This window comes from Athalia rosae, chromosome 1, assembly GCF_917208135.1.
Source record: "Athalia rosae chromosome 1, iyAthRosa1.1, whole genome shotgun sequence".
Classification (NCBI taxonomy): Eukaryota; Metazoa; Arthropoda; class Insecta; order Hymenoptera; family Athaliidae; genus Athalia; species Athalia rosae.
In genome coordinates, this window is record NC_064026.1 from 15,896,180 (window position 1) to 15,921,647 (window position 25,468).

Genomic DNA, 25,468 nt, shown 5'->3' on the forward strand with positions numbered 1-25,468 from the left:
CGGAGAACGTGCAGCGCGACGGAAAAAATGAAGAAAAAAAAAAAAAAAAAAACACAGTAGGTATAACCAGAAAAAGGACAGCGATGAAAGAGAGGGAGGGAGGGAGGGAGGGAGGGAGGGATAAAAAGAAGAACAGACGGAGAATTTCGTAGGTATACCGATATACATGCACTACAAAACTTCGCGTGATTTTCGAAAAGGAAGCACGTGTGCCGGATGGGAAAATACGCATTGTTTAGGACAACGCGAAACTACCCCTCGCAGAAATAGATACATTTAACACGAAAGGTAGCCAGCCACCAGACGCCTGTATCGTAAAAAGAAGAAAAAGAAAAAAAAAAAAAAGAGAAACGGAGAAAAGGATGAAGAAATTCGAGAGAAAAAGGACCGGGTCTCCTCGTCGTCGTCGTCGTCGTCGTCGCGTTACAGACTTTTGCAACATCGAAACTCTCAACGTAGAAAAATGAAAGTAAAGTCCGAACAAGTGACCGAATTCTTCATCCCCTGGTCTCGAGGAACTTCTAAGAATATATCGCGGTGAAGTTGTGACAACGACGACGAGGACGATGATAACGAGAGTTTCTTCTACGTTGTGATCCGCGCGGAAGAATATAATATGTAAGGTAAAGGTTGATGACGGGGTATGCGCCACGGCGGTTCACCGAACGAATGAACGAACGTGTGCCTCTGTATTCCCCGAGTTCAATCGCACCCTTAATTAGCGCACTCAATTAACCACCCTGGCAAAGGCGAACCCGACGGCCTCGGCTGTGTTACTAGCTGGCTTGCCGGCGGAGAGTTTTTGCGTTTAATTGCGTTAGAGGATTGAATTACAAACAATTATACGCCTGTAACTGAATTGGCCGTTTCGCGCACCGAACACGGAGATACAGACCGACAAGCGTTTCCCTCCGCTCCCTTTACCGCCCTTCACTCTCGTTTCAATTTTGTTACATTTTTTTTTTTTTTTTTTTTCTCTCTTTTTTTCTTTTTTCGTTTTCATATCGAGATACATCTATACATCGTACGCCGTACGCGTATGATATCATTTTTTTTTTTTTTTCAATTTTTTTTTATTCATTTTTCAATTTCCTTTCACACGTACGTTCCACACGTACGACCAACCAACATCGATGCATCAGATATTCCATTAATTTTTCAAAGTCTGAACCAAAAAATTTCAAAAATTAGAAGAGAGAGAGAGAGAAAAACAACACCGAATCGCGATGTATGAAAAATTTTCAACGGCGCTGTGATACGAGAAGGGAGAAGTTATTTTGGCAAAAAAAAAAATATATATATATATAAATAATACGCAGATTTTAACCAGCGTTGGATGTATTTCCCCGGTGAATTTATCACCTTGGAATTCGCTGCTCGCGCTTCTCAGACGGTTACGTTGCGAGTGACACAATGGTACGCTATCAAGGAGTGCAACGAGGATGATGAGAGGGAAGTGGGAAACGCTTGGAGAGTATTGGGTTGCAGCATCATCCTATCGGAAATATATTCTCACTTTGGCGCTTTGGGGTACGCGGTGACAACTCCATTGTCTGAAACGACTGCGTTCTGTATAGAGTTACGTCAGCGGGGAAGGGGTGCTTTTCCACCGACCACACACTTCTCGTCCGATATTCCGACGAAGACAATATTCGGATGTAAAAAGAGGAGTCCGATGCCGTACCGAGCGGGACGATCGAGACTGTGTGTATTCCCGTGACACGGAGCGCGCGAAACTTCGCTTTGCCGCGTCGCGCGCTCGCGGATTATATATATATGTATCATCGTTACCGGTATCCCTTGTATATCCCGTTCCGAAATTTACCAATCTCACCGTTGGAGATCGTTGAAATCGCCGTCGCGACGACGAAACTACATCGCATCCGGTCGAGTGGATGACCGTGCGATGAATGATCGAAGAAAGAAGAGAATGAAAGAAAAATGAGGGAAAAATATACGAGGGGATAGGTCGGGGTATATATATATATATATAAATAAAACGGGAAGAAACAGTCGAAGCGTGATTGGAGGAGCGATCCGCCGGCAATCAGAGGCTAGCCGTCGTGACTTGAACATCTGCAGGAACCGCGGGGGCGTCTTGACGGAGGTCGAATCACTTGACAAGTTTGCCGATCGTTTCGTGCGGTGTTTTCAGGTGATGCGAGACAGTTCAAGTTTTCATCAACCGCTCGTGGACGTGACACAGGGGGAAAAAAAAACAAAACAAAAACAAACAAGACATAACAAAACAAAACAAAACAAAAAATATATAACGCGACCGAATCGAAGGTGGAAAGTGGGATAAAACTATCGGCAAATTCACAATCAACGGGTGAGACGAGAAAATAAATCTAAAGAATAGCGTGGATATCGATCGATTAGAAATCTCGAGAGAAGGGGGAAATTGGATGGAAAAAACGAGAAGAAGAATTTTCGAATGATTTCGAACCGAACGTGCTCGCTCGTATATACAGCGAAACACTCGACACTTTCGAGAATACGACGTTTGGTCCGGGGTGCGCGGCGAAAGTTTTTATCCTCGGCAAGTTTTGCTGATAACTTTCGTTATTGTCACCGAAAGCGAAGACGAACGACAGGAACGAACGAATAGTTTCGAAAGAGCGTTCGCGAAGTGCAGGGTGTGCATTATACCTGTTGGAAGATGTCGATGCCCTTGCTTCACTCGCGGCATTGTTGTTACCATTGTTATCATTATCATTATCATTATCATTATTATTATCATTATTATATTTCTCGGTGCACGTCTTTTTATTACCCTCGATTCTTCTTCCCCAGGATGATTCAACGGACGTAATAGGGTTGACGTAATATAAAGGAATATATAAAATCGAAGAAGATTTTCCGCAGATAAAGAAGTATAAGGTGAAGAGTTGCCGGTGTATAAAGGACACGGGAGTCCGGAAGAAGGGATATACGCGCCTCGCTCGCTCCTCTCTTATGAATTTTCGTTCGACTGGGGTGGCTTTCGATCGGGGGGAAAACCGCACGCGGTACCTGTAACCACCCTCAGGATTTTCTATCCTTTATACTTTCCACCGGTTTCTCTCTCATCCTTCGCTCTCTCTCTCTCCGTCGCTCTCTTTCTCTTTCCAAAGGACCGACTGCCCATCGACCTCCTTTCGATCCCCTCTTCTTAGATTTACGGTAACGGCGTCACAGATTTACAATCATCCCTACCGCTGGCTGGTTGGTTCGGTCTTACAGGTTTTGGCGGTCCGGTCCGACCTGCCAACTACCCGCTGCAGACCTAATAATTTCGGCGAAAATTTAAGACCCACATAAACAATCTGGTTATAACTAGGCCGCGGGAGTTATACTGTACCGGATGGAAGTGAAAAAAAAAAACAAAACAAAAGAGAAAAAAACAAAAATCAAACCAACCGAGGTGGAAGGTTACCGTTCGGTCCGGTATTCCGGAATTCCGATTTTTCGCAAATTCGAGTACGTATGTATGTATGACACGCGTCACGAGGTGTCGCGAGGTTCTTTTGAAAAAATCTCGTGAAAAAAAAAAAATAAATAAATAAATACAATAAATAAAAATGAGTTGGAGAAATTCACCAGCCCTTCTGCGATTGAAAAAAGAATCGAATAAAGAAAAAGGTCGCATATGCACGAGCCGTGTCAGAGGAAACGATCCGTTCATAGGTACACATACATATACAGATAATGCGTACACGTGTATTCTGGTGTGAATTCGGTGTGCGAGAATAGGAATAGGGAGAAAAGGGATAGGGTGTGGAAGTCGGAGATATCATTAGGGTGACGCAACGGGGCATCTCATCAGGGCGAGGACTGAACTACGCCGCGAACCCTCCGACGCTTCTCTTTTGAAAACGCAGACTCGCGACCGCGTCTGCACGTCCGACCGCGAGGACTCGCGTGTATTTTCAATTTTACCCGGAGAAAAATCAGCGACGATCGATCCGAGGAAAAAGATAACGAAAGGAGAGAGAGAGAGAGAGAGAAAAAAAACAAAAAAAAAAAAAAACCACCAGGGAGGTGTACAAAATGGTTTTTCCTTTTATCCTTAATATTTTAATACGTCGATCAGGAGACGTTTTTTTGTCGCTTACGTTCATAAACATCTTTGTCGCGTTAAGGGGGGGGGGGGGGGGGGGGGGGGGGGGGGGGGGATGAAAAAATAACTGCGTGTAGCAGTTGCTGCTGGAGGTTCGGTTCCCGTTGTCGGTTAGAGTTTCTTTCCTTCCTTTAGTCGGATAGGTACGGGTACACAATGCGAACTCGGTCTCTTCTCAAGATTCGTGAATTTTCTATTCAAAATCGAGAACGATGGGCACGTGGTTGTGGAGAGGGGTGAGTGGGTGGTTTGTGTTCGGCACTCCGCAGCCCCATCGCTTTCAGCTACGCGAGGTGAGACGCCCGAAGGTTCGCTCCTCCTCCTCCTCCTCCTCCTCTCCTTACTTCCTTCTTTTTTCCTTTTCTGCCTCCTTTCCTTCGCTTACTCGCTCCCAGTAGAGGGAATTAATTTTTCTCCCAGCGGGGGCGCCGCTTTTTCAACTCCAACGCTCTCCTACTCGCGAACTCCGCTTCACCCCCCCCCCCCCCCCTCCTATCCTACCCTTACCGTGCATCTGTATTCTTGTATACACACACACGTTTTCCTGAAGGAATCGTCAGACCCCTTCGAAAAATCGAGAGCAAAACGCAAGAGCGGATCTTGTATTCATTGTTGGAAAAAAAAGAGAGGGAGAATGGAAAGAAAAGAGAAGAAGAAGAAGAAGAAAAAAAAAAAACGTGCCCCGTTGCTCGGTATCTCTCTTTCGGGAATTGAAGAGATCTGGGAAAGTTTAAGAAGCTGGTTACCCTTAATTGTACGTCGAAGACTCCCCCGCCGTGTCCTCCCGTCCCTTCGGCCCCGCGCACTGCGTGCGACTAATTGTATAAGAAGCAAAATTTTAATACGCGACAACCGGGAGGATCGAGAGAATGCGCCCCGTAGAAATATTCCCTTGATTACGAAGATCCCTTAAATTATGAGGGCTGCGGGCTACGGGGTCGGGGGTTTCCCGTGGGTTGCGGAGAAAATCAAATATATAATATACGAAATCCTTATATATAGTTGTCACATTTAAAAGCAGTTCAGCAATACGTGTATACGACTACGAACAATTGAATAGCTGTGACTATATCTCGCGCCAGGGCGCATTGTAAATGGCTGTTCAATTGTTATACGTATAGTTCTCTGAATATACATATATGTGTATACACGTACACGCTGTACTACATCCGGCAAACGAGCCTATACAGAAGTAGGTATAACCTGTAACTTCGCGAATCCGATACCAAACGAGCAACTACTTGAAAAATCAAATTGATCGCGTTACGTGTTCGTCAGCCGGGGTGTGAGACACCGCCTCGATGTATTACCTGTACACGCTCCGAATCCCGAATAAAAGCACTCCCAATTTTCTCTCTCTCTTTCTCTCTCATTCTACCCTAACCCCCTCCGTCGCCCGCCACCCCCCCGTTAATCGAGTCGGACTGAAAAGGATTCTCAATAATAGGGACTACTTCGAAAATTAATGACGTATGAATTTTACCTCTTGGAAAACCTGCAGCTGCTACACCCGCTCCGACGTAAAAGGTGGCTCTACCTATCGTATTTATTATCGCTTTGCTCTACCTACTCGCACAATAACCGCACGTGACATTATATTGTATATAAGTATACATTACGTGGGAAAATAACGGGCGACGATCAGTCAAGGCTCGTATACATCGATCTTCACAAAGCCACAATCAGTTTGTAAGTTTCGAATTTTTCCATGCCCCATTGTGAACGCAACCCTTGACAGGAAGTTTAGGGTTGTTAATCGACAGAATTATTATATAACCCGGGTCTTCTGGCGTTATTCGAAACGTAGGTAGCCGCGGATAATCGGATAGTCGATAACAAGCGGCAAAAGAGGGTGAGAAATTGTCCGACGTTAGAATTTCGTTGCAGCGGTGCACGGCGAGCGGTAAAGCTGACGGTTGAATGGTAAGCTGCGATTGTAATGAAGCAATAAAATGTTGCCGAGACATCGGACGGAATTAGGTAAATTAATTTGTGCCAATTGCTCGCGTAAGGATTATTACTTCCGCGGTGATTATTCGTAAGGTGTTTCGTAATGTGTATACGGAGGAGGTCGATCGGTCGGTCGGGACGCGGCAACGGGGTACCGTTCGTCCCGCGGAATTTCAAGTTGAGTTGCATTTTGTCGAATAGCTGCGAGAAATCCCTTGAAGTTGTTCCATTAAAAAAAATGCCCGGCAATAACCATAACTGTAACTACGTTCCCGATGCCCGACGCGAGCCATTATAAGCCGAGCTCTATGGGAAAACGTGGGGGTCTGAACGAGCCTGAGGCGCGTCGCGTTTCTAGTTATGCTTCCACCTCGAAATAGGCCGATTCAAAGTTGCTCTTATCGCCCGGATTTTTCCGCCCCCCCCCCCTCCAAGGAGCGGAATTTTATTAGCCTAGTTACGAGACTCGGGCGAAAACAATAACCATTGTTAGGGTACCACCGTGGCGGCGGTGCAGCAGCCCGTTGCAGCGCACCGGATTCGCTACGCGACGTAAGTCTATGGTCCAGACGTGCCGACGCGACACGCCCGGACGACGACGACGACTACGACGACGACGACGACGACGGCACCGCCAACTACGATGTTCACCTCTATGCCTGCCATACGGACGCATCGCGGAGCCGCCGCTATTCCCGGATCGTTTTCAACTGTTGAGCTTTCAAGCTTTGTTTCGCTCCTCCGTGTTTACAATACCCGAGCGCCACCGCCGCACTCGTGCTTCAAATGCACGCTGCTTTTTAATTAGATTTCAAACGGGAGTGCGATTTACGATCTCCATGGAAATGCGCGCCGCATGACTCTGTAAATGTGTAATGAGATCGAATGTCTGCCTTTACGATACCGAGAACGTCGAAGGTTACATCGAATAAACCCGGAGGTGGAGAAATAGAGAGTGACCGAGTATGGGGGAGGGGGGCACGATGCGTTCCAAAACAGCGACTCGACAGTGAGCGATGGATTCTTCTCATTTCTATTAAATGCCACATTTATTTATGGATTATTCAGGGCGCCCGATTGAAAATATCGCATAAACTGTACACCTAATCAATGAATAATAATCTCTGAACTCCGTTCACTGGGGCTCGATACACCCCCCAAATATGCATTACCCAAGGGTTGATGAAAATTTGATCGATGGATCGTCGCGAATAACCTTGCAACGTCTCATGATCGCTCAATCCAGACCGTACCGTCCGAGAGTCGCCGTTGAAATCGGTGGGGGGAGGGAGAAAAAAAAAAGCTCTTCATCCGGTGCACGAGGAGGTCGGTTTCAACCCTGACAAGTGTAAACGTATAGACTTTTTTGTCGAATTTTCAAAGGTCAGAAACGTATAGTACAGGCAATCGGCAGGCCGACATCGGTTGACCGAAGAGTACTCGTCGTTGCTTTGCGTTGAATAAGGACGGAAAAATTGAAGCCCGCACCTAACGCGTGGTACCTGAGCGGAAAAAGCAAGAAAAAAAAAAAAAAAAAAAAAAAAAAGAAAGAAAGAAAAAGGTCAAGCATTAAACGAGGAGCGAAGGGCGAGGGAACGGCGTTAATCTCCGCGATTACCTATGCAGATGAGGGAGATTACGCTCCGCGGACCACGATTGAAACGGAAGATGATGTGTAAAGAGGAAAAAGCGAGGGGAGATGGGGACAGACTTTGGACCGGAGAGGGTATCGCGGCGACGCGTCCTTCCCAATGTCTAATTCCAGATCGATTAATTCAAAGAAAATACAAGGCGCAGGAATTATACGAGCTTCCCCATGTCTTTGGAGGTCGAATACGCGAGCACCCGAGTGCCGCGAGACTCAATGGAGCGTATTTTCTGGTCGTTGGGAATATAACAACTCGGGAATTCGCAGGTTCGGCATGTGGATATTATACCATCAAGAGTTGTTCGCGTAAAATACACGTCCGTGTCTTCGTGATTAATTTCAAAGTCGGATCGCGAGCGCGACAAAACGGGAACACGACACACGTGTAGGTCGTTCGGCTGACGAGACGATGCATTAGTCACCGAATAGCCGTTCAAGGGAATTCGACGAAAATCGTGAAAACGTCACTCCTTTATTCCTCGTTTCAAGGAACGATAAATTATCCTCGGATTCTCCCGTCCGGGATTCTCCCCCCAGCCCCGTACGCCAAATTTTTTCCGTCTGTCGACGGATTCCGACTCACGGTAAAGAAAAAGCTACTCCTCGCTCACATCTGCAACGATCTACGATTTTTGGAAAAAAAAAAAAACAAAAAAAAAAACGAAAGCGAAATGGAAATCACCCATTCGAAAAACTGGAGAAAGTTGATTGGACGTGCGTAAATGACGGCGAGATAAATACCGCGAAGTTTCTTGTCCCGAGGACCTTCAAGTTTTCAATTAAGGGTGATCGAAACGCGATCCCGCAAAGATTTGAGGGAATAAAGGAATATACGGTGAATGGGGAAAATGCGAGCGGTGAGCGGTTCGAGGAGAGGGTGGGTGGGTGGGTGGGTAGGTCGTTCGTTCGAAATTTTGGATAAACTTTTGGGCAATTTAACCCAATCACCTTTTCACCGTGAGCAATAATTAAAAGATCCTTGGACGGCATCTCCGGGTTTCTCGCGTTTACCCCGTCTCCTTCGCCGATCGTCGTCGAGACTCTGTAAGCGGTCGGTAGGTGCCGTGGGGGATTCGCGTTCGTTGCCTCATTGTATCAGCTACTGGGTTTTGTTACGACCTCCTCCGACGCGCGGTGAGGCGCCCGCGCTTATTATATAACGTTTAAAAACAAAATGGAAAGAAACCCGAGCGGCCAGTAATCCAGCCAGCCGACAGACAGTAACGAAAGACGAAGAAGAAGGGAAAAAAAAAACGAGGAAGCTGGGAGGAGGAAAAGCGTTTGGTTACAATGTAGAGGAGATAGGTAGGCCAGCCGGGCGCTGGTAGCTCCTTTTATATAAAAGTACCGTGAACAAAAACGTGAATAACATTAAGTTAGTTAATATATTGCCTTAATTTTAATATACAATGCCCCACGGGCGCCCACGTAGCGGTCGACAGGCCGCAACACACCGTACGGGCGATCTCCTGGTCGGACGGTTTATTTTTATTTAATTTTTTCTTACTTTTTTTTTTCTCCGTTTTTGCATTCAGATTTTTTCTTTTAACTTTTCACTCTCGCATCGCCGGCTCCAGCTATTCTCCTTGGCGACGGGTTGACTGATGCGTTCCAAGCTTTATACCGTTGGAAACAAAAAAAAAAAAACAACATACCAACTAATCGCGAAAATATCGCGAAACAAGGGAGAAGAGAAGTAGATTTTTTTCGAAATCATATTTTTCATCGAACGAATCACGAAGGGATATCGCGAACGAAGTCCAAGGTGGAATGAACCGTCGTTGTCAACGTCGACGGTCGTTGGTCACGGAGTAAAAGTTAACGTCAATGTCAACGCCGGCGGCAACGGCCGCGTCACGTCTGCGACGGAGCAATAATACAACGACGACGACGACGACGATGACGATCATCGTCATAATCATCGGCCGGAATGAGGACCGGGGGAAAACCGTTGGGACAAACTCGCCTGAAAACCGGACCCGAGCCCCCCCAGTAACGGTCTGCCCCTAAATTGATTAGAGAAATTTCCCTGCGTGTCCCTCTGTGCGATATTAACCCTCTACCGTCTCTCTCTCTCTATCCGCTTCACTCCATGTTGCACTCTCTCTCTCTCTCTTCGTATCTCCGCGGTACCACCAGCCCGTCTACCTCGGTAATCGATACAATAGCGTTAATATCTCGCCAACGTGTAACGTCCGCTCTACAAAAGCACGGAAATTTCTCCCCGCCTCGACTTCATCTGTCATACGAGTCGAATGGAGCGCGCGGGGTGATTTCGTATCATTCGAAAAAAATGACGAAAAACAAAAGTTCATCGAAACTCGTGATAACTGTACACAGATTTTTTTTGTTTTTCTCTTCGCCAGCTCAGCTGATCATTTTTCTACGACTGACTAAATTTCACAAGCGAATTTTACGGGATTTCTTTTTATGTATTTACAACTAGGGGCTTCGCTCCTGATGCGCGCTTATTGTTAGCGCGCCAACCCCGTTCGGCGCTTCGCGCAATGAATTCTATTTCTTTTCAAATAAGATTTCTCATGCAAGAGCAAACCTATCTTTGCTTTGTCAGTCTCGAAATTTGAAGCAACATTTGATGTTCGCATAGTTTAGATCGATCAATCAATCAAAAGGCAAATTTTGAATATTACTGATCTTTCAGATGTTATTTATAAAATTGTGAATAATGCAGCACATAACCGTTATGAATTTAATCCTAATTATTTTTATTACTTACTAATTTTTCTTATTTATTTATCTTCTTCGATAATTTATAACTGAACACTTTTTTTTTCAATTTCTTATTCTTTCTTCTTTTGATATTTTTTTTGCTCTCCTTTTTCCTTCATCTCTCTTATATTTTTTATTCTTTCTCCTCTTTTTTTTTTTCCTTTCCTTTTTCCTCTATTTCTTTTTCCACCTTCACTCTCACCTCCGTTTCTTTTTCTCTTTTTCACGAGTTCCGCCCGCTCGCATGGCATGAAATCCCATCCGTCGTCTGTAATTTTATTTTCGTAATTTGATTTATTTCGAAATTTCCACTATCAGACCAGGTAACGTTCATAATGATGCGGATTCATATAAATTTTTATCCGTCAAGATTTGCATTCTTACGAGATTTTTATGCTTATAGATTGTTCAAAATTGTATTACCTCCGATCGTTAGCGTCTGTTTAATATTTTCCATCTGCAGTACAACCGCATTATGTCAACATCTATCCGTTTTTATCAACATCGATGAAATTATCTCAACGATTAATTGAAATCAACTTACTTTTTCAGATCATAGCGAAGCAGGTTACACGAACTTGCTTCTTCGCAATTTGTTGTAGAATGAATTTGTTTCTAACAAACTTTCATTTTTTCATTCTGTTCTTTGTTTATAACTATGGTATTTCATGCAACCAAATTTTTACCCAATGGCTGTAGTACATTTTGATTAACTTTGATCGGTTGTTGAAAAACTGTTGACCAACGAAAACGCGGTACAATTCTCATAACTTCAATAGAATCTGTCCGACAAAAAAGAAATGCATTCTGTTTTTTCGTTATTATTATAATTACAGTTTCAAAATATTATGATTATTTGTCTCAAGACTTTTTTTATTATATAGAGAGACTAGATCGTGCGGAAACCACTGAAATCAGGGGGTATCGATTAACAAAAAATACGGTTTTATAATTGCGGATTCTTTTGACTGTTTTTTTTTTTTTGCTCCATTTCTTTTATTTCAGCTGCTATTTCCTAATCCTTTCAAGCATCGAGTTTCCCATGAACCCCTGTACGCGGGGGAAAAAAATATATAGTAACCCCTGTCAGATATTAATTAAAATTCCACGGCGTAAATATTCTGCAGGGAAAGACCCATTGTCGGCTAATTAACCTGTTTATACCACCGACATTGATAACCCCTCGGAAGGGTGTAATACGGCGAAGAGAGGAAAATGATGAAAAAGTGGAAGGGGGACGTCGTTCATATAATACAGGTATGGCAGCGGTTTCGTGTAATCAAAATCGATTTTACGGGGGGCTGAGGATCGATGCGAATATACCTGTAAGGGGGAAAAACGTGGTGGCCGTTGGAGAACGGCCGCGGAGCGAACTAGGAACGAAAAGAAACATGGAAAGAAAAAAAAATAAATAAATAATAAAAACAAATTGAACAGATAAATAAATAAATCAATGAACAAACAAGAATTGTGTAACGAAGATGTGTGCGTAAGATGGTAAACCAATAAATCCGATACGGAATAAAGCTAAGGGGTGATAAACAGAAATATTGAAGAAAGATTGTACGTATAGGTACAAGGGATAAGAAAAACAGAAATGAAGGAGGAAAGCTCGAAACCGCGTTGCGCGGGCGGGAACGTTGTGTTTCGCTCTGACGCTCCAAATCCATTCTATGTACTTTTCAGATATATAAATAGAAGAAAAAGATTAATGCGAGAGAAACTCTCGCACCTCCGGGAAGACAACGGGGAGTCTGAGGGATCGATAAATTTCGATCACGTAACTATATAACACCTTAGATATTCTGGTGTATCTCGCGAAGGCGATGGGATTAGCGGGGACAGATTCTCGGAGCTCCGTGCGACCAAAAACCCTCGCGAATACATATATATATATATATATATAAAAAGGATAATAATAAAAAAACAAAAAAAGGGTCACTCCTGTCCACGTTGAAGGCGACCCCTTTTTTTTGCAAATCCCAAAGGTGGATAAAACAAGGATTGATATTGCGGGGGAGGGGGGATTGTTATTTTCTCGGAGTGAAAAGATTTTTCATATTTGTTTTCTTCTTCTTTTTCACGTTCGGGCTAAAACCTCCTTATGGTTCACCTGAATTTGGCTCGTCTGCCTTTTTTTTTCACGCCCTTGTTTCGGTTAGTTTGACACCCTGTAAGAGACCGCTGCACGAACCAAAAAAGTGGAATCAAAACTTACCTTGATTCCCAACGTTGGAGCGAGGATCCCATAGTCGTGCAGAGCGGGTAGCATCACGGGTGGAAGATTGGTCATCATCATCCTGTTGCTCGGTATAGGCGCGGCCCGTATCGAACTATACGAAATAATCGTTATCCTAGAACCTGTCTTTCTGTGACCTACCTGAAACAGACGACGGCAGAGTACAAGATTAACAAACTGTGGAGCAGCCGAGCCGAGCCGAAAAACAAAAACAAACAAATGAACAAGACAAATAAATTGATGAAAACGAAAGGATTGAGGGAGAGGGCAGAATTAATGTTTGCCGAACTTCTACGTCATCAAAGTTCAAAGTCTATTTACCCTCTACGATGGTCAACGGGACGCAGGACGCGAGTGAGAGAAGAAATTCAATTCCGGCGTGCGCGCGTTCGGCGCTTACACTTCGTTTCGAAAGTGAACGTTCTCCACCGGGTAAAGGATAGGCGAGATCTGGTTGAAGGCCCCCCCCCCCCCCCACCCCTCGTTCAATTACAGAGCAACCAATTATAAAATTAATCCTTTAAGATTTACATGGGACGGTGGGGATGCGTCCGGGATTAAACCACCGCCCCCTCCCCCGGCTGTGTGCGACGGAAGACGAAACGAGGATATATTCCTGCAGCGAAGGAGAAGGGAATCACCGTGCAGAGGGCGAGCTACGCGTAGCGCGCGGCTTTGCGAACGTCGAGGGAAGTGGGAGGGCCGTTGCCGTTCCGTAGATCTGTTGCCGAGTGATTTGGGTGCGATATTTTAGCGGCGCCGAGAAATGCGGGATTCGATCCCTAACGCCGTCTCCGGCGTGACGCGGTGGCCGCAGCCCACGTTCAAAGTACACCCGGAGGTGTAACGCCGCGGCGCGTTCTTACGCGGCGAGATTTCCGCGGAGCCCGTTCAACCGATCCGAGTTACAAACTGTATCCTTCGCTTTTCCAACTTCGTACCATCCGCGAACGAACACTTATACTTAAAATTACTTCGTTTCAACGGTTGGCTGTTACTATCGGAGATCGGAGGGCGGATGCCCACCTGTACACACGAAATCCGCGAAACTTTACACAACGGGGCAACCGAATGTCAAGGGCGCCGATGATCGTCCCACGGCGATTGGCGAACCGGCTGCAGTATCGCGAAGTTTCTCCCGATGACCGTCGCCCGAATTTCGTTCGATTTCGTCAGTTATTTTCAAAGTGAATTCTAAGATGTCGGGGAACTCGATGCGGTAGCGCGAGGTCTGTCGAAAAAAAATCAAAAACTGTTGGTAGAAGCGACGGTGTGCGTGGTTATGATGTGCAGGTTTGAATAATATATGAGGGGGTGTAACATAAGACGCGCGAAATTGCTCTTTGGCAGATATCGCGATCCCATTCCGTAACGCCTCGTCGTACGAAGGGATGAAGACTACAAATCTGTTTATGAAAGCATCGCTCTACCGAGTCAACCTCCTTAACCGTGTACCTCGCATACGAGGGGATGCCGATAAGATCGTCGTAAAGAGGCGAGGGTACCTTGTCCCGACGTCTAAAAGCGATTCTTTCACATTTTACTTATTTCTTGTTTCATTTTGAAAGCTCACGCGGAGTAACACCGTTACCCTGTATCGGATTTCCGTCGCGACAATGTTCTTCGGAATCCCCAAAATAACAAAATAACGCTCCCAAGAATTCCGAATAGCATCGTCTCATAGCGCGATTCTCATTCTGAGAATATTCGTTAAAAGTCTACAATAATCGAAATCTGATCAACGTCCACAGCGAACACAGGGATTACGTGTAATACCCCTTGCGTAACACACCGAATACTTTTGGTTATTTTTTTTAGTCGGAAAAAAAAAAAAATTTCATTTTATTTCCTCTCCTTCCGGAAACGAAAATGGATCGCACGGTTAATCCGTTGGAGCACTGTTGAGACTTCCCGCGAGCGCGGAGAACGGGAACGTGAAAAAAAAAAAAAATGATTAATAAAAAAGAAGAAGAGAGCAATAAAATCGAACAAATGACGAATATGGGTTACCGTCGGTGGTTCGTAGGGTTTGGGGATTGTCCGAAACTCATTTTTGACTCTTCTGAATTAGCGACTTCGTCCCCCACCACCCCCCTCGCCCCCCGTCCCTTTCCGCCGCCCCGGTGATATCCTCGTTAAATCCTTTCGCGGAAGCCTCGAAGCGATAATTGCGAGCGTTATTTGAACCTAATGCGGGGGATAAAGCTCTCGCAATATGTCCAGTGACGCGAACAATGCCGGGGCTAAAACAGTTACCACCCGACGGCACTACCACCGCCGATCCGCCGAGTATGCATTTAATTAATTCTATATCCTCCAGCTAATTTGTTAACTACCCCGACGGGGGGGAGGGGTGCGTTGCCGAGTTTTCGTCCCCCCCCCCCCCTCTATAGGTCTACGTATGCCCGAACCGTTGGAAAAAAGAAAACTGAACAATGAAAATGTAATCAGAAATTGTTTCCCCCGTTCGATGCAGTTTTCCCCGCATTAGAAACGCGTTGACCGATATAGTTTAACGATCGAAACGCGGAAAGGAAATCGAGGGGGGGGGGGGGGGGGGGGGGTTGAAATAATAACGTTCCATCACGGTGAAAAGGAGAGGAGAAACTATATACGACGACGCGGAGCCAGAAGCAAGGAAATAATTCCCCATCGACTGGCCGTTATTCGGCGCTCGTTGTCCGGCAGGGTAACGATGCAATTGCCTGTCCCGCGCACCCCCCTCGCGACCCCTAAATTCCTAGCCTCACGGCTGTTGACCGAGCGTATTGTACCGTGGCGTACGGTACGTGTGTGAGGCGCGTGTGTGCGGTAGGTGGAGTTGGATTTTAGGTGGAAGTTTACGTAGGTGAAAATATTTTCACCGCCCATGAGCGTATGGTGATGGTAATGTTGGTGATGCACGTGATGGAGGGGGGGAGGGGGGGAGGGGGTGGTGAGCGTCGGGGAGCACCAGACCAGACACCGGAGATGACGCGTGTTTTCAATTACTTCACACAGCGGCAACCCCGTCCGTCGTTCGGCGAACCTACCATTGCAGAAATATAGTTCCGGGAGAGGGCAATTTACATTTTTAGCCAATATTCAACCCGTTACCTCGCGCACTCGTTTCAGCGGAGCCTCTTTCCTCTCTGACAAACCGTATTTGGCGGCATCCGACCGTCCGGCGGTGGTCGTTTCGGGGACTTTCAATTTACAAAGATGAGGTTCGGTTTGACGACGTAACGTCAAAAATTTCACGACCCTATACTCCGACGTTTTTTTTTTTTTGTTTTTGTTTTCATATTATTCGTTTATTAATTACCGTGCAATTTCTTTTTTTTTTTCCAACAGTCGAAATACGGCTCGATATCGCCGACGTTATCCTATCTCAGCGTAGCAATCATCGGTACGCTATTGAAATTTATCGTCGAGTGAGAAAATTATTTACACCGACGCTGCAGCTCTCGAAAAATTATACCTGCCAATTAGACGATGACAGCTGACAACAAATACGGGCGGATACGGCGGAATCTTTTTATTTTCTCGGGAATTTTTTGTGCGTCACAAATTTTTATTTCTTCTTCTTTTTCCTCATCTACACACTTTGGGAAGACAGCTCTCGAGGGACAGTCGACATTTCATTCGCTCAGTTTCCGCTTTTCTTTTTTTATTACTCTCTACAGCATTCGAGGTGCCCAGATAAAGCAAGGAAAGAAAAATGATGATGATGATGATGATGATAATTTGAAAATAATTTTTTTCAACGCATTACAGTCTAGAATTATTTTCCAAAATTTCTCTTATCCATCGATCGACACAAAAAGTGTTTGTCACGTGCAATAAAATTGGCTTCTATATGAGATATACGGTATATTCTTCCTTTACCAGCGATAAAAAGTTTTTAATTTCCTAATGGACCAAAAGTCACTTTGGTCGGGGGTCATGAAAATAGAGGGAGGTGCAGGTGACGGAACCCCCGTGCCGGTTTTAAGATAGTTGGTCGAAGACCATTTTGGCGGTTCATTCTCAAAGGACGTTAGCTTGTGTATAGTCGGAGTTCGTCGGGTTTGCGCGTGTAGTCGGGTGATTTCGAGAAGTTAGTTCATATTTATGGAGTCGTATAATTCGTTGACTAGGAGCTAGCGATACGCTCCGGTGACTAAATACGTGAATTTGAGAATATGCCGGCGTAAACGAAACAGTAAACCCTCGACCGATAAATTATTGTCACCATCGGTAGACGCCCGGACGCTCCGAACCCACTGACAAAACTTCTCGTTCCTTTTAAACTACCTAAAACCTCGCATCGATATCACCGATCATAAGGCGACTTATACCGACCGTAAAACGTCGCTCCTCCCAACCACTTTTCGTACTCCCAACTTTCATCCCCGATGAGCCCAAGAAACGGGAGCGGGAAAGGTGCGCTGGGTGGAAAATTCTGGGTGGAACTTCGTCGTCTATTTTTTTTTTCGCGCCTCTTGTTCTCTATCGGTGTGTTTTTATTTTTCTCTCCCCCCCCCCCCCCCCCCCCCCCTCCCAATGATTTCGGAACGGCACGCAAGGCGTATAAACCAACTCGTTGTGTACGGGGGGAGGGTAACGACGATGCCCCGACGGAAGGAAAACATGCGTTGGGGATTTCGCGATGAGATGCTCGATTCATAATATACACGTAGGGTTAAAACGATGACCTACTCGACCCTCGAACCTCTCCTCCGTTGCTCCTCTCTTTTTCGGGATCCCGACCTCGACGCAGTATACCCCGTACACAGGGGACAACGGCGGAGTTTGTAAATTAATAAATTGAGGTTCGTTAAACAGTTAATCACTTAAGAAAGTTAGTCTATAGAGGCCGACACCTGTGCCGTCGATGAAATTACTCGGCGCAGAGGCGGTCGAGGCTGTCATTGTAAATACTTTCTAGGTATTCAATATTTTCCAAAAGTTCGACACTTTTGATTTTTTTTTTTTATTTTTCCCCGTACCTACCTCAGGGACACGACTTCGTCACGTGGTAACGCGAATCTCCCAGCGCCGATAAAAAACTTGACGCGTGTCGTGCTTCGAAAAAGTAACGCCGCGAACCGCCGCCGACTGACCGATCGTTCCCGACCGACGAAGAAACGAACTGAACCAAAAAAAAAAAAAATGACGGCCAATTTTCAACGAAGAAAGCGACATTTTTTTTTGAAGGCGAAAGACCTGTTACCTAATACAACCTGAGTACATTTTTTTAATATTCTTTAGACATTTTTAAATTTCTTACAAAAAGTTACACGCGTATATCTCACGGTGAAAGAAGAAGAGATAAATTTCTTAGAATATAAGAGAGCGGAAGCAAAAGAGAAGGAAAAGAAGAAAAAAAAACAAAGAAACGCCAAGTTAGAAGCCAAGAGGAGAAAAGAAGTTATTCATTCATCGGATAAATGAAGCGTTTAGCGCGTTTCTCGGGAAATGACGAGGAAGAGAATAAGGTATCGGTTCTTTGTGGACGGTATATATTCATTCGAACCGTTGGCAGCTGCGTTGCCGATGCTTATTATCGAAAATCTTAATTAGAAAATTTTAATTATATTCCGTTGGCCTATAGGTCATACCGAGCTGCCGCGAATACCGTGTACGCGCAGACACGTGCATAAAACCCGAATACAACCACCCCGTTTATACCCATATACTTTTAAATACACGCGTATACACACGGTATATGATACATAGAGACACGAGTTCATCGTTCTTGAGGCTGTTTCTGCTCCGGAGAGATAATGAATTTAAACTCTAATAGGACAGGAGGAGCAGCAGAATCGCGTCACTCAGTCAACTTCCGAGGACCTGCTGCCGGTGCCGGTGCGCTGACGCTGGGTGCCGGTGCCTCGGAATCGCCCTACTGTTGCATTAGCTATGTACGACGTATATATTCAACAAGCAAACGTCGACGTTGTAGGACAGGCGGGCGGCACGCGGAGCCGGCAGAAGGGGGCTCGGGATAGTCGAGGTTAAAGTAATTAAGTTCGCGATTCTCGTGTAAAGATGGCTCAACGTCGAAATCTTCAGACTACCAGCTTCCCCCCTCCCTCCCCCCCCCCCCTCCCTCCCACCTGCCCCCGTTCTTCCGCCAAACTGCAATTTCTTGCATCATTTGAATCGGTATCAATCCCCCACCTCCACGTTGGCAACATTGTTCAAAATCCTCGATTCGGTCAGAACCGCCATTTAATGAAGAAACGAGTGAACTAATTCAAAACTAAAACTTTGAAGGTGCGGTGAAGAGAAAACAAAAAAAAAAAAAGAAATGAAAAATAATAAAATTGTCACGATGGCCAGAGCGTGATGTGCAAAGAGGGTTGTGCGGGGGTTTTCGTGATATTAGGATAGTAGGTACTACAGCCAAACGGTAACATACATACGTATACATAGGTAGATGTACATGTTACATATATATTATATAACCACGCAACGTACACGCGTGACAAAGTTTATCGAGGAAGGATTAATTGGGCACTTAAACCATCTTTACGGGGGCAAAACGTTCCGGCTAATGACTTTTGACTAGATTTCCCCCCCCCATTTCGTATTTCTCTCTCGCATCCTCCTATCTCTCTCCTCTTCCATTTTGGTCCCTCTTTTATCTCCTGGTTTTGCTATTGCTAGCGCCGGTGCCGGTGCGGGTGCCGGTAGTGTTATACGTTCGGAGGCTCTCCTCTCTTCTTCCGCGGGCGTAGGTAACCCTTCGAGAAAATTAGGGTGTCGCTTTAATCAGAATAATTGAGATTCCTGTTTCTAAATCTTCGGGTAACCTAACCCTGCAAGTCTCGTATATCTTGAAAACCTGGTAATAAGTGTGGCGGGTTTACCCAACCCTGAGAAATAGCGGAACCAAGGAACCGTGGTGCATTCTGGGAGGCTAATTGTCTCCCTCTCGAGTCTAAACTGAACTCGGAGTTTCCGGTTCACGTCTTACCATCACCGGTGGGAACCGTATATAATTCCCTCTAATTTTCCCCATATTTGCTATCGCCTCACTTTCGTATTCCTCTCTCCGTTTTCCCCTCCTTTTTACCGCGTGGGTGTAACAAAGCATAGAAATAAAAATCTAGTAGCAAGAGGGATCGCGCGTTTCTTGCCTCTTCATTTTACTTGTAAGCTTTAAGGGGGCGATTTGTTCGCGCAGTTAAGGTTTTACGGTAGTTGTTCCTCCTTTTTTCAATGCCACTAATTTTTCTGTTTTTTTCTTTTTTTCTCTCTCTCTTCTATTCATTTCTAGACTCCCAACGCTGTAAAAATCCTCGTGGCGTCGCACCCCGTACCGCACAAGCCGTAAAACAGATCCGTCCGCTACCGATACGAATCCACTTACAATTAGCCAGCAGCCGTCAGTCTTCAGACGTCACGACCAGGCAGACCCTACCTCAATATTGTTGCTTATTCAAACTCGATGTCAGTTCGGGTTTATGTCACGACATGGAATTCAACCGGACCGATATACCGCCACCTCCGTTGTGAACTGCTGCTAGCGGAAGAAAATAAATAAAAGAAGGCTATACTTCCGATTGGGCACCACCTCCGGATTCGCTTCAAAATTTACAGACACATTCTTTAGACCATTGGAAAAAAGGTTCCTATGTGTCTTTTTTGGTGCAAATTGAATTTTTTTCGCGCCATGTTTTGTTTCATAATATTGAAATGATTACAATGAACTAGCCACGAATGCTGTGAAAAAAAAAGTCGAGATCGTTCGCCATAATTGTTTCAATTATTTTTAGAAGTTACAAAATTTGTTCAAATTTGTTTGTATTGTTTAATAGAAAATAACCAAAAATTTGACCTGAAAATGTTTTTCAGATTTTTTTCTCTATTGCCGCCAAGGAAAAAAACCTATAGACATTACTCAGGGACCTCATAAACAGGATTTCTACCAAGTTTGAAGCAAATCGGAGGTGGGATCGGAAGTATAGCCAAAAAGAATTTCACAATAACAAGGATGAAAAATAGGAGAAAGATTTCTCGCGAAGATCACCATCGGCACGATATTTGCCACGGATATAATATATAGTCGATTGTTTGTTTTCCGACGCTTCAAACAAACGCACGGAGATAAAAATCACTGACCGCAAATTGAAAACTCAAAATTCTAACCTCTGAGACGACGAAATGGCGAGATAGAGGGAACAACGATAACTCCAGTAATAAACATGGACACGTTGAGAGGCCAAGTGGTGATCAATAATAAAAATGAAGCTTTTCTGGCGAACGATATTATAAACGACGTGCAATTCGTCGCCTATTATTTTTCCGCGTCTTGGTGTCCACCCTGTGAAACATTTTTACCCCTTGTCAAGGAATTGAACGAAGAAATCGCCCGTCGCGAATTGTTGATGCAGATGTTTTACGTACCATCTGACCACGATCAGGATGAAATGTACGATTTTTTTTCCAAGAATCACGGCAACTGGTGAGACCCTATGACTAAATTCTTTCGACGAGTCATCCGATATTCCAGTCGAATTATCTTTTTCGTTTTTTTTTTTTTTTTTTTTTTTTCAAATTTCAGGTACGCGGTTCCCGTTGGTTCGGTGACTGAAAAGATCAGGGCGAGATATCACATATTTTCTATTCCGGCTCTGGTCGTAGTCACAAAAGATGGACACTTGATAACGAAAACTGGAAGAAAAGAACTGGAGACCCAGGGCGCTGTAGATGTCCTTCTTTTCTGGTTTCCAAATTTAGGCGAAGAATCTAAAAATGTCGAGTAACTCGCCGGTGAAATAAGATTGGAAAAGGAAAACCGAAAATCGAATAAATGAAATAAGTGTACGGGGGGAGTGAGATTTCCGACGCGATAAAATCTGTCGGGAATACAACGTGAAATATTGAAATTGATGTAGATATCGAATTTTAAAGCTTAAATACAGGAGATAATGTTAATTCGATTTCTTCATCTCGTTAGCAATTAGAGTGAGGCAAAAGCTCTTGGTGTAGAGCTTAACGATTTTTCGATGTAAAAGATACGATAGAAGGTGTCGGGAGTTGAGGGAAAAGCGAGTGGGTGTGAGTAAGTGAGCGGAGACGACGAAGAAAGGGGAGCTTCGTGAATGTGCAGGTCTCTTATATCGATCCGTCGTATAAAATATCGAATCGCAAGAAATATTGAATTACAAATTGAATTCCGGCCTATTACTGATGCAAGAGTTTCGTTAGAGGTTAAAATATGCATCGGGAATTGAATGGAATGAATGATGAAACAGCCATGGGGTCTGATTGTCGGATAGGTTGGTTTGCTCGAAATACCGTCGCATATATCGCGTCGCGACGCAAGGTAATTTCCGAGTCGAGCAATTATTCTGCGCACAAAATTCTTGTTTCACTCAATTTTCAGTAAATTTCGCTCCGAGTACGCCAAACGAAATGATAAATCAGAACGACGACGAACGACTTTGGCAAATCCTGAGTAAACTAAAGTCCGTCAATTTTTTCTCTAGAACAAAAACGTCGCCGAAAATTTTTCGCGAAACGGATCCGATCCGTCTCTACTCCGATTGCCCTGGACGATTACTCCTGAGCTCCCGCATAGTGCCGATGCACAAGACTCCTCGATCCATTCGGAAACCCACCGGTACGTTCGGTCGTCGTACCCGATGCAACGATATCGTGTACCACGGAAACAGCGCAAAGTTTCTCGATTCCCGTTTCTCATACACCTGTAATAGTTGCTACGTTTCACGCGCACACCTGCTCTCCGAGGAGCGTCATCTACATCGTCGTACGGCTGATTAGTCATCACTAATTGCCGCGAGTAGTTTAGTAACTTCAATTTGCCAAGTAACATAACAGACGTACGTACGTCGAAGTGGAGAGGTGACGTGTTAAGTTCAAGAAGCTTTAAGCTCGCGACGCGACGTTCTAATTATCCGAGCTCGCGAATTTCCAAATCCTTGATATACGCTTATCGTCGCATCTCTTTGCCAACACGGCGATTCGCGAAAGAAGAGCGACCGATGTACGAGCCGTTCCGAATAGGGAAAATTCAAAGGTATCGCGAACGATCGGTGATTAGATTTCTAACCACCGCGTGCAGCGGCGGGAAATCAGTACTCGTAAATTTTCCTTATTACTTTTCACTCATCATCGCTTGGTACAGACGTTGCGCACAAAAGATTATCGGAAATGCCTGTGTATGTATTTATATGAAACATTTTATTTCGGTGTAACGCTGCTGCAACAATAACGATAGTAATAACAGCGATAATAATGACGATAACAATGGTATACCTATGTACGCGACAACGATACAACAACAAGTCTCATTCCTTTTCCACCGCTCATTATCTTTGCTTCTTTTGAATCGTCGTCGTCGTCGTCGTCGTCTTTGCGACGACGACTCGCGATTGTACATCGCAACAGATGCTACTAGCCATGCCCTCGACAACTGACGTGTTTCGAGTACCATGGAAATTCACCTCCGTCACTCTTCGTGTTTAAAATATCGCAATCACGACGCTTCGAATGAATGATTAATTAAAATCCAGACTAAAAGGAAACAAAAAAAAGAAAGAAAAAAAAAAAAAAAAAAAAAAAACAGTGCCGATATGTAACTCGCTACGCGCGGTACTTACATATGGAATCAAATGATAATAATAAAAAAATAAAAAAACGAAAGAAATTAATCAACGCCGAAAACATTTGTCGAAAAATATTGACAAATTTGAAATCCGTGTTTACACGAGCGTGGCGGAGAAGCGAATCGCCGATCGAAAGCCATACGAAAATTATCGAATAAGTTGAAAAAAACAAAGCGTGCCTGTGTAATCCCATTTGCGCAATGACGACCGATTGCTTCAGCGATGCTTCGAGAGCGGTCGTCACGCCTCCGTTCTATACACATAGTAGATAATGTACAACGAAAACCGAACGATCGCGCACCCGATTACTGTAATTGATGAACACGCGCCCTGTATATACCCCGAATATAAACCGTGTTGATTATACGCATGATATACAATTTGCATTGCAGTTATTATTATAGCGCGCGGCGGCGCTGAGGTTGTACAGGGAAAGAGGGTTGTTTAATTCGGTCGAGATTTCGTGAATCCAGAAAAAAATTTTCAATCCGAAAAAAAAACAAAAAATGAAAATAAGCAAAATAAATGAGAGAGAGAGCGAAAATAACGAACTCCTGATTTCACACGACCACTTGAACTCTCGATCGTTAGATAATTCACCTCAAATAATTACAATGCGATTACGTTCACTTGATTTACGTACAATGAATAACGTGTGGACTTCTATACGCGAGACCCTACGTGCGATAATTAAAGTTTAATTAGGAGAGGAGAATGAATCGTTGGCGGGTCGGTTTATATCGCGTACACCGCGTAGATATATCGTATACTACAACGTCGTTGAAACTGATCGACTGACTTTCAGGGGTAGTATATAGGCGGGAATAAAGAGACTGGGGAGAAAGTGGGATAGAAAGTGAAGGGAGGGGTAACGACGTAATTGGAAAATGAATTGCGGGGATGGGATTCATTAGCGAAATTCGACGCGTCAACGGGGTACCGCGGCGGGAGTGTCAAATGCGCGGTATATCCTCCGACGCCCATGATCGCATCCTTCGAACTCCGTTGCAACGCGCTGCACTCGCATCATTTCCCCACTGAATATTATCGGCAACGTTCAATTTCAAAAATAAGGGTCGAACGCGAATTTCTCCGATCATTGTTCTCGTTCGGTCACAATCATCGTCATAATTTATTCGGCCGACGACAATTTGTTCGGTGCGAAATAAAATTGATGACGAAAAAATTTCAACAACAATTTTCAAAAACGAAAAGTCAAAGATATCGAAAATGAATGATCGCCGTAGCCTGGAGTACGCGAGCGACGAGAATTGGAGAAAGAGAGTTTTCGATTGTTGCGAGAGTTCGTAATCCTCGTCAACACCGCTTACACCCTATCAACATCATCCAGCCCTTTGACCCCGTTTCCCTCAGCTTCCCTTTACTCCGTCTTCAACGGATCGGCCCTCGCGGACGGGGTACCGCGTCCCCGACCTAACTGTACCTACGTTGATCCCGCTCGAAAATTGTCCGACACTTTGAAAACAATCGCTTCGCTTGGTTTCACTCGAACCGTGGTCCGGTTCGTTCGGAGCTGCTGCTACTGTTACCGAGTAGAAATTACAACTCGCCGACTAAGCTGCGGACTGTTGAAAAATTTTCAAATTCCACTTTGGCAAAAGTTTAAAAGCCGAAATCTTAAGGTGAAATTAGAGAGCCGAGGCGAGGCGGCTCTCGCTTTCTCCTCTTTGGCCGTGATAATGATCCCTGAATTACGACGAATCGAGTTTAATGTATTAATATCACAACAATAATAATAATCACGATGATAATAATGATGTCTTCAACCCTCCTCGATTTCACCCCCGAAAATATTCTCCGTCAATAATTCGTCCGGCTCTTAATTAGGGGTGGGTCGTTCGGTATCGAGAACCATTACTCGGATTACTTCTCAGCTCAGTGTTCCCGCTACCCTCTCTAGCTTATCTTCCCCTGTTTCAGCCCTCCCCTCCCCTCCCCTCCCCCCCGCCTCATTTTCACCTTCTCTTCCTCTTTTCTACCACCCATAGCTAGAACCACCAGTTTCTCTAGATTCATTCGCACCACCGATTGTAAAACGGAATATGGAGAAAGCCCACCTGGCTAACACGTGCGTAAACGCCCACTACCCGAAGCACTCGAGCCAACGCTAAAGTAGAACGTCGCTTCATCATCGCCACTACTTCCTTCCGCGAATACCTTCGTCGATATTCCGAAGG

The 25,468-nt window shown here is 44.7% G+C and overlaps 2 protein-coding genes across 5 annotated transcripts in view; one reads left to right on the forward strand and one right to left on the reverse strand.

Annotated features, from left to right (window-relative positions):
• The window catches only part of LOC105690566 (polypyrimidine tract-binding protein 1), a 296,563-nt gene that overhangs the window by 153,074 nt on the left and 118,021 nt on the right, over window positions 1-25,468 (reverse strand). For 3 of the 4 annotated variants that reach the window (XM_048656159.1, XM_048656165.1, XM_012408434.3), the window contains exon 3: window positions 12,649-12,810. The exons of the other annotated variant lie outside the window; for it this stretch is intronic. In XM_048656159.1, coding sequence (XP_048512116.1) covers window positions 12,649-12,810 — 162 coding nt within the window. The remainder of the gene's footprint in view (window positions 1-12,648; window positions 12,811-25,468) is intronic. 4 annotated transcript variants of the gene reach the window in all.
• On the forward strand, window positions 20,316-21,358 carry LOC125501133 (probable nucleoredoxin 1). Its single transcript, XM_048656196.1, has one exon. The coding sequence runs from the start codon at window positions 20,844-20,846 to the stop codon at window positions 21,105-21,107; it is 264 nt and encodes an 87-aa protein (XP_048512153.1). The 5' UTR covers window positions 20,316-20,843; the 3' UTR covers window positions 21,108-21,358.

Bases quoted from the DNA above. Each gene is read 5' to 3' on its own strand.
- LOC125501133 (XM_048656196.1), top strand. From the start codon at position 20,844: ATGGACACGTTGAGAGGCCAAGTGGTGATCAATAATAAAAATGAAGCT.